The 12,529-nt window shown below is 38.0% G+C and overlaps 1 protein-coding gene across 1 annotated transcript in view; it reads left to right on the forward strand.

Moving 5' to 3' along the window:
- Window positions 1-12,529, forward strand: part of TRPM3 (transient receptor potential cation channel subfamily M member 3) — a 263,902-nt gene that overhangs the window by 235,594 nt on the left and 15,779 nt on the right. The window contains exons 22-24 of the mRNA XM_031058932.1: window positions 2,461-2,635; window positions 11,619-11,769; window positions 12,271-12,470. Coding sequence (XP_030914792.1) covers window positions 2,461-2,635; window positions 11,619-11,769; window positions 12,271-12,470 — 526 coding nt within the window. The remainder of the gene's footprint in view (window positions 1-2,460; window positions 2,636-11,618; window positions 11,770-12,270; window positions 12,471-12,529) is intronic.

Here is a 12,529-nt window from a genome sequence, read left to right on the forward strand (position 1 = left end):
CAAAAATGAAGATACAAGGAGGAAACTGAATGGCCAAGCTTATTATTATCTACTGATTTCAGTAACAGAATACGCTTCCGCTTTTCTGATTTCTGCACAGTGATAGATCTAATTTCCTTTAGGAAATTTCAGGAATTAAATTGAATCAAATGACTGTGGAATGTCAAGAGAGTCAGAGGTATATCAGTTCCTTTAATGTGTGGAAATATCTGCATTTTTTAGCATTTCTGCAAACATAAAAGTTGAAATACAGTCAATTCTTTATGAAATTGTATCCCAAAAAATTGTTTTAACACTTTTTTAAACAGATAACTGATGAGTTCTTTAGATTGCCTTGCTAAAACACCAATTGTAATTTGGCATCACAGGCCAAAGGACCTGATACCATGTTCATTAAAGTCAGTGGAAATTTGTCCATATATTTTATTGTATTTCAGACAAGTTACTGAGAGTTTAGAAGATACCCAATTGAAGAAGGAGAAAAGTAATGTGGATCTTGAATGGGGAACAGCACTAAAAAATTTATTTCTTGCAACATGAGGTCACACCCGTGTGACTCCTGATCAAAAATATTTGAAGCATTTAATACATTGTCTTAAATTGCCTCAAAATACTGATTTTGTTTATTTGTTTGCATGACATTTTTAAATCGTTATTACATTACATCATATCTAGTTATATATTGCCATCTGAAACAAAGTTTGATCAGACAAGAAAGGAGGAATCAGGTTTCACCTCGAGGTTTGTTCTCTAAAAGAGGTGAGAACTAAATGTCATTATTCAGCTTTCCCATTTCAGGATGCTTTCTGAAGTACAATGATCTGGAATTTCTCTTCTTAAAGGAATATTTTTTTTAGAGATTAATGCCCTGAGTTAAAGAGGAATGTTGATGGTTGACTTTGCTGTTTTTTAATTATTTAAAGCATTTCTTTTCCTCTCTCATGTCCCCAAGGTTATTTTCTTTCTTTCCTGCTATTTTATGAACCTCAAGACTTTTGTTTTCCTCTGCTTTTTTTTCACTTTTCCTTGGTTCCTTCTTTCCATCTTCCTGATTCTCTCTCATCTAACCCCTGCTCCGCTGGTGCCTTTCTCCTAGAGCCTCTCTCTCTAAACACAAGCATACCTTTTTCTCTTTGCTACCCTGTAAGCCTCTTTTCTCTGGCACATACTTCCCCAGTGTTGCTTGTTGCTTTGACCTCAGGTTGCTTTAAAATTGAAGAACCCCTGCAGCAGTACCAGCTCCATCTGCTGCAAGCAGGTCCCTCTTCCAGCAGCCCCTGCCACAGCAGCTCTGCCCTGGGGCTGCAGCCAGTGCCCTGTGGAGCCACAAGGCACCAGCTGAGGTGCAGGTTGGGTTCACGCCTCTCTTGCAGGGAAGGCTGAATTCAGCTGAGCCAGAAAATGCAGAGACTGGAGGGAATAAAACTCATAAGGTTTAGAGGATTCTCAATTTAAGTTTTGGCTAGAGACAAACATTATGTCCAGAACTGTGAAAAACGGCTCAGTTGTAACAATTATGAAGACCTGGCAAGTCTGTAAGTTTTAAAGGGATCTTACCAGGGACTTTACACAACTCCCATTTTTTTTCACATTCACTTTGGGTAATCTCTGCTGTACCTGCCTGATGCCCATTGTTCTGCTCCCTTGAGGGCCTTTTCTAGAACAGTACTTCTTCTAATCTTCAGATCTATTCAGAATCTTGTAGGATTGCTGTCCCACATTTTTCAGGAACATTTTGAATGGGTGGGCACTGTTTGCAAACAGTAGTTAATCTTGGACATATGCGAACGAGGCCCTCAACAGTGGAAAAGAGCAGAGTTCACTGTCTGTTATCTGATTGGGTTTTTTTAATGTGGCATTTGTGAGACTCCCCCATCAAGTGGATTTTTATCCCAGCCAGTATCACAGCTTTCCTTTCTCACTGGTTACCACCATGGTGTCCCTTATGTTGCAGAAACAGGCTGTTCTGCCACCCGTTCCTCCGTATGTTAGCTGCAGCTCCCTTTGCTCCGAGATAATGACTACCAGTGAATAAAATTATCCATGTCAGTCCTTTTGCTTAGGTACAGTTGCCACGTGGTGCCTATAAACATAATCTCATGACCCTTGCCCAGACCCGGCTGCTGATTCCACTGAACCCCATGTATTCTTGTTGAGGCAACTGGTGTGACCAGATGGTACTCTGTATTTTCAAGCCTATTCATAACATTTGAATTGTTCTTGGAAGTCACACTGGGTAAAACCAAGGACACAATAATACCACTTCACTTCTTTGAAAAATAATATTTTTTTATGTGTAAATGAGAACAGCTTTTCAAAATTTGTTTCTGAAAATTCTGTTTCTAAGATTCACAGACTTTTTCTTTTTTTGCAGTTCATGATAATAGGAATATGAACAAAAGGTTCCTCTAATTGTTGTCCTTTCTCTTTTTCTCTCCTTTTTCCTGTCATTACATTCAGATGATAGACATGATGTACTTTGTCATCATCATGTTGGTGGTTCTGATGAGCTTTGGTGTGGCAAGACAGGCAATTCTCTTCCCAAATGAGGAGCCTTCGTGGAAGCTGGCGAAAAACATTTTTTACATGCCTTACTGGATGATCTATGGGGAGGTGTTTGCAGACCAGATAGACCGTAAGCAAGTTTATGATTCTCATACTCCAAAGTCAGGTATCCAGCTTTGATCAGATGATGTCCTATTAGATCATGTGTGTTTGTTCAATAAATGGCTCTGGATAGAGGAACTTCTCCAACACAGAGAATGGTCGCAAAAGTATTTTTTCAGCTAGTATTGGGATGTCAGTTTCAGAACATGCTTCTGGCATCACTTTGCAATCTTTTAACTGGAAATCTGTAATGCTGAATTATCGTGCATGTAGAGAAGGTTATAAATGTGTCCTTTTTACCAGCTTGGTGGCAAGAATCCCCTTCCAGGTATCCAACATGAATTTGGTGGTGTACCTGGGACACAAAAGGTCGCTCATTTTCTCTCATCCCTTGGTTTACTTTTAGACCTAAATACTTTTTGTCTAACTTCATATTGATGATCATGTCTAATAATTAGGGGTTAGACCTTTCAGCTCCTGTATTTAATAGGGATCTAATCTGATGAGTTTTCTTTTCTCTGTTACCTTTTCAGTACCACATTTAAGCTAAACCCTGTGATGCAATTCTTTGGGTCTAATAATTAGATCCATTTTTAGAATTTTGCTGCTTTTTTTTTAGAAAGCAAGACTTTGTGCTCACACCAATACAAACAGGAAAAGAGACAGTATTAAATATATTATGTCCTCAGGATTCATCAGATAGGTGATCAGGAAAATGCTGGTTTTCTGTTTAGATTAGACCTTGTGGTCCCACTCATTGCATTACCACCAAATGAGAGAACTGGTCATGAGAAATGATGCAGTAGATGACCAAACTAAGAATCACAAACAATGTCATCTTTTGCAACTACTTTCATGTAACTGATGTTCATCATTCCTACTTAACTACATGTAAGTCTTGGCAGGATTTGGAAGTCAGTACCTTTTCCAGTGGCAGATAGCTTCCATTGAAGCTCTGTTTAGGATATTTCATTTTATTCTATGTACCATCTTAGGAAAGGACATTATTTTCAAAATTTGTTTGCTGTCTGTTCAGTAGTGAGAAAATTTGAATGAAAAAAAATTCCTGATCTGATTAAAAGTAGTAAATGTATCTATATCACAAATAATGCCCCCAGCTGAATATAGTTTCAGTATCCTGTGGCAGATATTTCAGCAGTTTCATGTTGACTTCTTCTTTCTGGCTAGCACAGAATCGTTATTCTGGATACAGGCGAAACCTCCTTTTTATCTTTGCTTCCCTACTTGGTTTTCAGAGGCAGCATGGCATGCAAGGAAGTAAGCAAATACCTATAATCACAAAATTTCTCACTATGTTTCACTTTTTACGCAATTCCCTCATTTTTATCCTTTACCCTATACTTCTATTTTAAAAAATTCATTAATTCCAAAGGCGTAATATTTGGGGATATAAAACTTTGTCTTGCTCTGAAGGCATATTTTAGAGCAATAAAGATTTGTACCATTAAAACAATACTATGTTCTACAAGCAGAATAATGTCTGTCCCTCTATAAGTGGCCATTTATTGATATTGTATTGAGTAACTACCATAGTGCAACAAACGTGGCAATTGGCTGAATAAAGTGTTCTTGTTGGGTTTTTTAAATGAAGGGCTGATTACAGTTTAGAACCCGTAAATTTTAGAAACTGAAGGGTGTTTAAGTATGAAAACAGGGTGGCAGACTGCACACCCTTGCACGAGGATTTGTGTTATTTAGATGCACGACATTTAAATAATGCAAAAAGATGCAGAGTAATTATTTCTGAAGCTTAGGGAAAGCAAAATTCCTGGTGGCCTAAACTCCAGCTTTATATATTGACATATTGTTTTTCTACCTGTGTCACAGAAATTTGGAGTTGCAGCAAAAGTGATGATGTCAAAATGAAAAGCAAAACCTACTTCCTCCTTCCTGAGAGGTAGATGATTCAGGGAATTAGAATCTGCCACTCTTCCAGCACAAATTATGTACAGTATGTCATGTCTGTATGATGGTCAGTTGTCTCAAAAATGTTATCTGTGGAATAGACTGGCAGCACAAGCAATAGTTGGTGGTGTTACACAATCAAAATGACCCAATGGACACCCAGAAGGTTTTACTAGTATACTCACATTTTTTCACTGTTTAAACATTTGCTGTTATTTATATTTTCCATGTTGTTCTAAGCTAAATCAGCCACGGTGCTCATGTTAAAGTGCTACAGTGTTTGTACTTTCTCAAATCAGATAAGCATGTTCTAAAATTGTTATGCTACATCTAAATTGCAATTTAACTTAATGATTTAGAGCACATTCTTTTTTTAATCAGTATTATTTTAACAAAAAAAGGGGTTGCTTTGTGATTTTGTTTATATTTTGGTGTTTAATATTGCTACATTATTAACAAGCTTGGGTTTCAGTAAAAGTGCTGATCATGGAAAAGCATGTTTATTTGAGCCACTCTCCTGGAAACCAATCCTGGTATCTGAGAAATGTACAAAAATGTAGGCTACTCTAACATCTCTAATGTACTTTTTTAAAGGAAAATCAGTTTTATATATTTAATTAGTTATTTTTATTTTATTTGTGACGCATGCCATTAAGGCTGACCAGATACAATGTCTGAGTCCATCTCATCAGCTGGCAGCCTTTTCATCCAGTGAGTCTACTCTGATTTTTATTTCAACACACTGCTAATGTCTTGCTGTAAAACAGTGCACATTTACATTTTTTACCCATCATTTGTGTATTCATATCATTTTTTAAGGAAAAATATGTAAGCTGGAGTATGTGTTAATGTCATGTAGGTATGTGATCTCATCTTCAACTCAGAAGCGAGGACAGGTTATATCCTCACTTCTGGCATTATGAACACATTATTCAGTGGTGGTGTTTATTATCAGTGATGTCCATAATTGCTACAAACCAACAAATTTCTGACTAAGAATCAGTTGTAAAGTGGGGTGGAAGGAGAGTAAATCTTTTAGATCTGTGTTCAAATTTTCAGGTTAAGTCTTAACAAAACCAGCAAAACCACTCTCTAAGTAGTTCCTCTCAGACTGGCAATTCATCATAATACGACCACTAAAAAATCTAAAGGCCTTGTCTTATTAAACAGGTGCTCCATACGAAAAGATGTAGAACTGGAATGGTCAGCTTCAGTGATTCTTGGATGAAGAGAGTGTGAGAAGTGGGAACCACTGAATGTGCCTAAAACATGCTGAGGGAGGAGCCACAGACAGTAGCACATGGAAGAGTGACTGCTGCTAGCAATGGGGGCACCCTGGGCTCCTGGGGCTCTTTCAGTCCCAGCTACCCATCAAGTCCACAGCCCAGGTCCACATGGCTTGGGGAATGGGGAACTAGAAAAGACAGACTTTGCTATCACAGTACGATCATAATGGTCTTCCTCTAGGTGTTTGAGCAGGAAATGAGTAGAATATGATCTATAAGCGAAGGAGGTGCAATTACAATTAATTAGACCGTATTTTTCCCACAGCTGTATGCAGATATTCAGCGCATTCTACATAGCTGATCTGGCACAGACAGAAGGTTTCACATACCATGTTGTCTACTCAGGAAGTTTTAGCAATTTCATGAAACAGTCTTTGGAAGCATGTAAAGATCATGGAATAGTCAAGCTACTATAGTATACTATAATAGCCAAGCTACTTCATGGAAAAGTCCAACCAGTCCAAATGAGACATCAATCATTACTGAAACCACCTTGAGCTATTGAGTTTTGACTCGGGCCTAGAAAACTCCAATTACCAACTATTGGGATTCAGATAAAGGCTTAGACCTTAGAATTGAAAGCAGGCAGTAAGCTAATCAAATTTATAAATTATTTAAAGGTCAGGAAATTAAAAATTAATATACTTCAGGAAAGGAATAATAATAAGAGCTTGATAAATTGAAAAAAATTAGACTGATATCAATTATGTAGTTGAGTAAAGATATATTATTATCCACTGATAGCTGGGGGAGGAAGGAGAATCTGAATCAGGGAGATGGTGATGGCACGTGCAACTGTCTCATTTGGAGGCTGTCTTTCCTAATCCATCTGTGCCTTCTGCTGCCCAATGGGATCCATAGGGCAGCAGCCAGCCATGTAACTGCTTCAGTGAATGCATGTCCAGAAGTGGATTTCCCACAAACACCATAAAATCTCTCCCTCAGTTCACGACACATTGGCACTTGTGCTGGCAGTTTTAGCCAGGAACATTCATAGGACAGTTGTCACCTGTGAAGAACTTTGTTTTCACCTTACAAAACTATATACCCCTCCAGAATACTATGCATACAGCAGGATATAAGAAATACTGAAGTGGAAATGTGAGTTTGTTGGTAAAAAACATGTAGGTAGAGGAAATAAATGCCAGCTTGGGAAATGGCAGTTATCTGTAGAAAATGAACATCATAGCACCATTTTTCTCTATTCAGAAGGCCAAGCAACTGAACCTGCTGTTAGTCAGCATGGCTTCTGGGAAGGTTTTCAGGTTTTCCTGGTGTCTCACAGGTTGGATTTCCATCTGGATTTTCTTACCAGCTGATAGTACTTCATGTGCCATCTGGAATCTGAAGATCAGTCTGAATTGTGTTTATTTCTTGTGTCTATTTCTGTTTTGGAAAAACCTACCTAGTTTAAGAGGAAAAGATGGGACCTCTTTCTCTTTTAATTGCATTACAGAATATCAAGTAACCAGAATGCAATCGTTTCAGAAGATGAGAGACTCTCATACACAGGTTTTAACTATTCAATGATCTTCAGAGGAAACTATAAGTACTACAAAAAACTTTAAAAATTCTTTAAATTTCTTAATCTGTTCTATCTGTTTAAGTTTTATAATTCTTGAAAATTTCTGAGTACAAATGAAAATTATGTACTAAACTCTTTATGACCTTACAGGCTGCATGCTTTTCCTGACTCAATAGGAGCTTCCTACTTGGCCTGTCATTTGCATGGATAATTCTGGAATTAGAACAAACAGAACAAAAAGCTCTGTACAAAACAGAAGAAATCATATCTGTAGCAATACTTTTAATGTTGTTAGACAAAGGTAGTGGATAAGATTTTTGCACAGACTGCAAACAATTTTGAGAGTCACTCTGGGCTGGATTGCAGCAGTATTCTCATATCTAGTGCTCCTGATGTTGTAATTCAAATTCTATTTGGTTGGCTATTTTTAATGGGGTAAGGGGTAGAGTAGAGGAGGAAGAAAGCACTAGAGTGAAAAAGACAAATACAAGGATTTACTATAAATTATTATTAAAATACCAGCAAGTTGAAGAGACCCTTCAAAGTCACATTTAATGTGGCCTGGGCCAAGAAGTGTGGGCAGGATGCTGTAGTGAAAGAAATCTTCTTGAAGTAAGGAGACATGGTTCAACTCCCTGGATATTTCTACTGATGAACAGAGGTGAAATTCAGAGTTCACAGATTTTAGTATTTTCTCCATCATTGAAGAAGAGAACTTTAGGAAGGCCATTTAATATTTTTGGCAGGGAGGGGCAATGGGTTTCAATATTTACCAGCCTGGTAAGCTGGTAAGGCTGCTTAGATATTTGGTTCAGAAATTATAAAATACTTTCACATCTTTTGGGTTCATTGTGGGTCAAAATTAGAAGGTGCCTACATACGCATAAATAGGATGATGAAAGTGCATTAAAAATAACCAGACTTGAATTTTTTAAAAAATTTGGTTTTGTAATTTGGTTGCACTTATTAGTTTCCACTTTATTTATAATTGTGAACACAGGAAAGCATCCCTCAGTTTATTGTGGTTTCAAACAAATCAGTTTGCATTGTAAAAGTGGTATCCATTTTTATAGGAAAAGTTTTCATCAAAGGCAAAAAGCTATTCAGTGGCAGAGCTGTTCAATTGTGCTGTTTTGTCTCTTCATTATTTCCCACACCTGCTCTGGAAGGGAGCAGCTGGGGAAAGAACAGTAAATGTGAACAGTGCCCTTGTCATGACAGTAGTTACAGCAGGGAAATTCTTCCTGAGCTCTGCCTCCACGATGGGCCTGAAACCCACAGCAGCTTGAATTACTTTTGGTTTCTTTGCAGCTATTCCCTGGACAGGAAAGAGGAAGTGTTAGTTATGCAGCAAGAAAGTCCCAGCAGGAAACTGTAAATGGGAGTCAGGAAGGAAAAATAAGCACGGAAAGAGATTGTGAAAAGGGAAGAAAGGGGTGCAAAAAGTATGTACATCTGCAGATGTCAAGAGGCAATGTTTGAAAGCTTTGTGAAGTTAATTCATATAATTTAAATTAAAACTCCAACCATTTACTGTTTTCTAAAGCCTAAATTCAAGACTTAGTGTCTGAACTTTATCCAATGGCCTGTAGGTATCAGAGTTGTTGGCTTTTTCAGTTACCTGAGATTGGCATATCATTATGCTACCAGAATTTGCTTCTCCACTAAAGCATTTTGCTAGAATTAAGTGTTTTGTGGTTTGTGTTAGAGCAAGACTATAATGTAAAACAGATGAGTCAAGTTTGCATACATGTTAGTATTGTGCTTTGAAATATATCACAATATATTAATGCACATATTACAAAAATTACTTCATTTCTCCAAAAATAATTAAGATTTTTGAATTATGTTACACAAGAAGGGCAGAACAGATTCCTGAAGGGTGAGGCAGAGTGCACACCTTTAATTAACAGTGGAGAAAAAAATCTTTGAAAATAAATGTCATGGTTTAAATATGAAAGAATATGTTCAATGACATGCCATGGAACACAGACTTCTGCATTTTTGAGCACACGTCATATGTTTTCTCCTGCAGCTGCAGATGTGAAAATTAAGTAGTGGCTTAGCTCTCCATTAGTAAGGCAAGAAATGAGTATTCCAGGCACCCACAACAAAATATGCGAAAGAGAAAAACTTCTGAAAAGCTTCAGGACAAGCTGAACCACAAAGGGTATATAAAATAGACTGTGTGAACATGTCTGCATAGGAAATCTAATTTGGCCATCACTGAGTGGCACAAACCAACAGAGATTACCCACTTGTAAGCAAGTAGAGCTGGAGAAATATTTCTTGTCTTCTTAACTGCTTTTTTTCCTAGATTAAATTCTATGGGTTTTTAGGGGGAAAAAGGGGATAATAGAGTTGGAACCAGAGTTGGAGCTGAGTTTTTGGTCTCATTTATCTGAAGTTTGAAAATGCTTTTCGAAATTTTTCTCATTGCTTGGAAAGATATTATTTGTTCTGTTTTCAGCACAAAAGAGGACAACAAGTTTCAGATACTGTGATTGTTCTATCACTGGTGAAATCACAATGGGTTTGGTACTTTGTTGTATTGGACTTTGTACCTCTGACTCAATATATGAGCAAGTTAAAGCTTCCACACAAACAGAGACATAAGTTTCACATTGAGTGCTGATAGCAAGAGGAATTGAATGGTGCAGTTTCTGCTGGGTGAAGGCCAAGAGAGCCCACACTGCCAGCACCTCACTGATGGTATTTTGTATGTCTAAATGAAACCACTGCTTGGAGCAGTGTGGAAATAGACCTGCCTTAAAATGATTTGCAAGGTGATGTTTACTGAGAAATGAAGAGTTGTATAGTCTCAGCCTGCTCCAGTAATAATATGTGGTTTTGCAAACAGGAAGGACTGGTAACACCATGTGCCCAAACACAATGGAGCTGCTGATAAAAAGCAGGGTTGCCCATATTTGACTCTAGGATTTCTTTTTCAGTGAGTTGAATATTTTTGGAGAGGTCATGTAGTCTTGTGTCACATATGGCTACAATAGTTCTGTGTGTAATAGGCTAGTATCTGTGTGTAATGCCCAAAACAAAGTACCAAAATCGCACATAATGTAATACGATGGCCAGTACAGACATCCACAAGTGAATGCCAAGCTCAGTGAACCAAGTTCAGAGGAATGTTTTCGAGAAGATGCAATGGTTGGTACTGGAAATGTGGATTTCTTGCCATACTATGAAATTCTACATATGGCATCATCAAACCTCATTTTCCATGGAGTCGGTACAAAACCCCCAGTGAAATCACTAGGAACTGAGCCAGTGCTGAGCACTTTGGAAATTCCTCACTTAAACTTCTTTTTGATGGAGATGAGGGGAAGCTAGCTGTAATGCTGTGCAAAATTTACTAAGATGGCTTGTATTTGTAAGCTGCTGCTTCCATTATTGTCTTGAAGAGCTGATTATGGAGATACGTAGAACCACCAGGACTGAAGCTGCAGAGACATAAACTGAACCCATGCTTGAAGATTAAGATTATCACTGCGCATGAAGGCATATTAAAACACAAGCAGGGAAAACTATTTCACCATGTTTTCTCTCTCCTTGTTTCAGTTCTACAACATTAATACCGAGAACATTTTTATTCCAATGTATTTGTGGAATAAACAGGTGGCATCTCTGCTGCATACATGTCCCTGTACCTGGTTCAGTAAAGACTTGATAATCTCCCCCACTGTTTCTAGGCATGCAGTCAAGAGTCCTTAATAGCAGAAAGTCATTATGAGTATGTCCTATTGGGGCTTGAGACAGTGCAGTGCGCAGCAATAAATGTCTATTCTTTCATTTACTTTCATGGACTTCCTTTTCCTTATTTATCACATCCTCCTCAATCAATAAAAAAGACAAGGTTTTTGCTGTTAAATAAATAATATGCAAGCTTTTTTGTAGGATTTAACAATTCAATAATTTCATTTTCACAGCTACTAATTGCCACCAGACTACCATATTATTTTGTATTATGTATGCAAACAGGCAGCTTACTCACACCAGACATGTGTCCTGAGAGAATTATCTTGATACCCATGGCACATAACACACAATAACAAGAACTGCAGCCTGTAAAATCTGCAGTTGGTATCTGCAGATACCAAGCATAAACTTCTGAGGGGAGAATGTCAATACCATTGTTATTTGGATGGTATTGCCTTGGCAGGCAGGCCATTATAAATATTTAAATATTTCCACAAAAACTACTGAAAAAATAAGATTCATTCCCATTTTGCATTTTTTTTGTTTCTAAATTTTGTTCCCAGCACCTTGTGGTCAAAATGAAACCAGAGAAGACGGCAAAATTATCCAGCTACCTCCCTGCAAGACAGGAGCATGGATCGTTCCTGCCATCATGGCCTGCTACCTCTTGGTAGCAAACATCCTTTTGGTGAATCTCCTCATTGCAGTTTTCAAGTGAGTGACACAGTGCAAAATATAGACTTGGGGAGGATGCATATTGTTCACAGCCTACAAAGACTGCTGAGCTTTGGCTTTGGCTGTGAGACATGGGAAACAAGGGAAATGCCAAGTTTTTCGCATTGTGCTCATTTCCAAGGACAGACACCTAATGGGAACCAGGGCAAAGAAGCCAAATAAGGCTCAGTTATGGCATCATTCATTCCCAATAGGGAAAACAAGGGTAAAAATACTTCCCCATCTCAATGGGACGTTTTAAGACTCAGGGGTTGTACAGTGCAGACATTTACAGTCGTAATGTAATTCAAAAAGGCTAATTATCACCATGCTTTGCCCAGGCAAAAACGTCCTCTTTTGTTCTGCTTCCTGTTCTTGTGACAATGAAACATTTGCCAGTGTTACTGAAATGTATCTAGTTATGATGCTGTCATATAATCTTTGGCAAAGCACACAAAACCATTTTCAGTCTGATGTTGTTTTCCTCTTCTTGCCTTCTAGCAACACGTTTTTCGAAGTCAAATCTATATCAAACCAAGTTTGGAAGTTTCAAAGGTACCAGCTCATCATGACATTCCACGAAAGACCTGTTCTCCCACCACCTCTGATCATTTTTAGCCACATGACAATGATATTTCAACACCTCTGCTGCAGATGGAGGAAGCATGAAAGTGACCCTGATGAGAGAGACTATGGATTGAGTAAGACTCAGATAATGCACAAAGGGGACTTTCCAATGCTTTTCATGATGTCTAGTGTT

This window comes from Geospiza fortis, unplaced genomic scaffold, assembly GCF_000277835.1.
Source record: "Geospiza fortis unplaced genomic scaffold, GeoFor_1.0 scaffold279, whole genome shotgun sequence".
NCBI lineage: Eukaryota > Metazoa > Chordata > Aves > Passeriformes > Thraupidae > Geospiza > Geospiza fortis.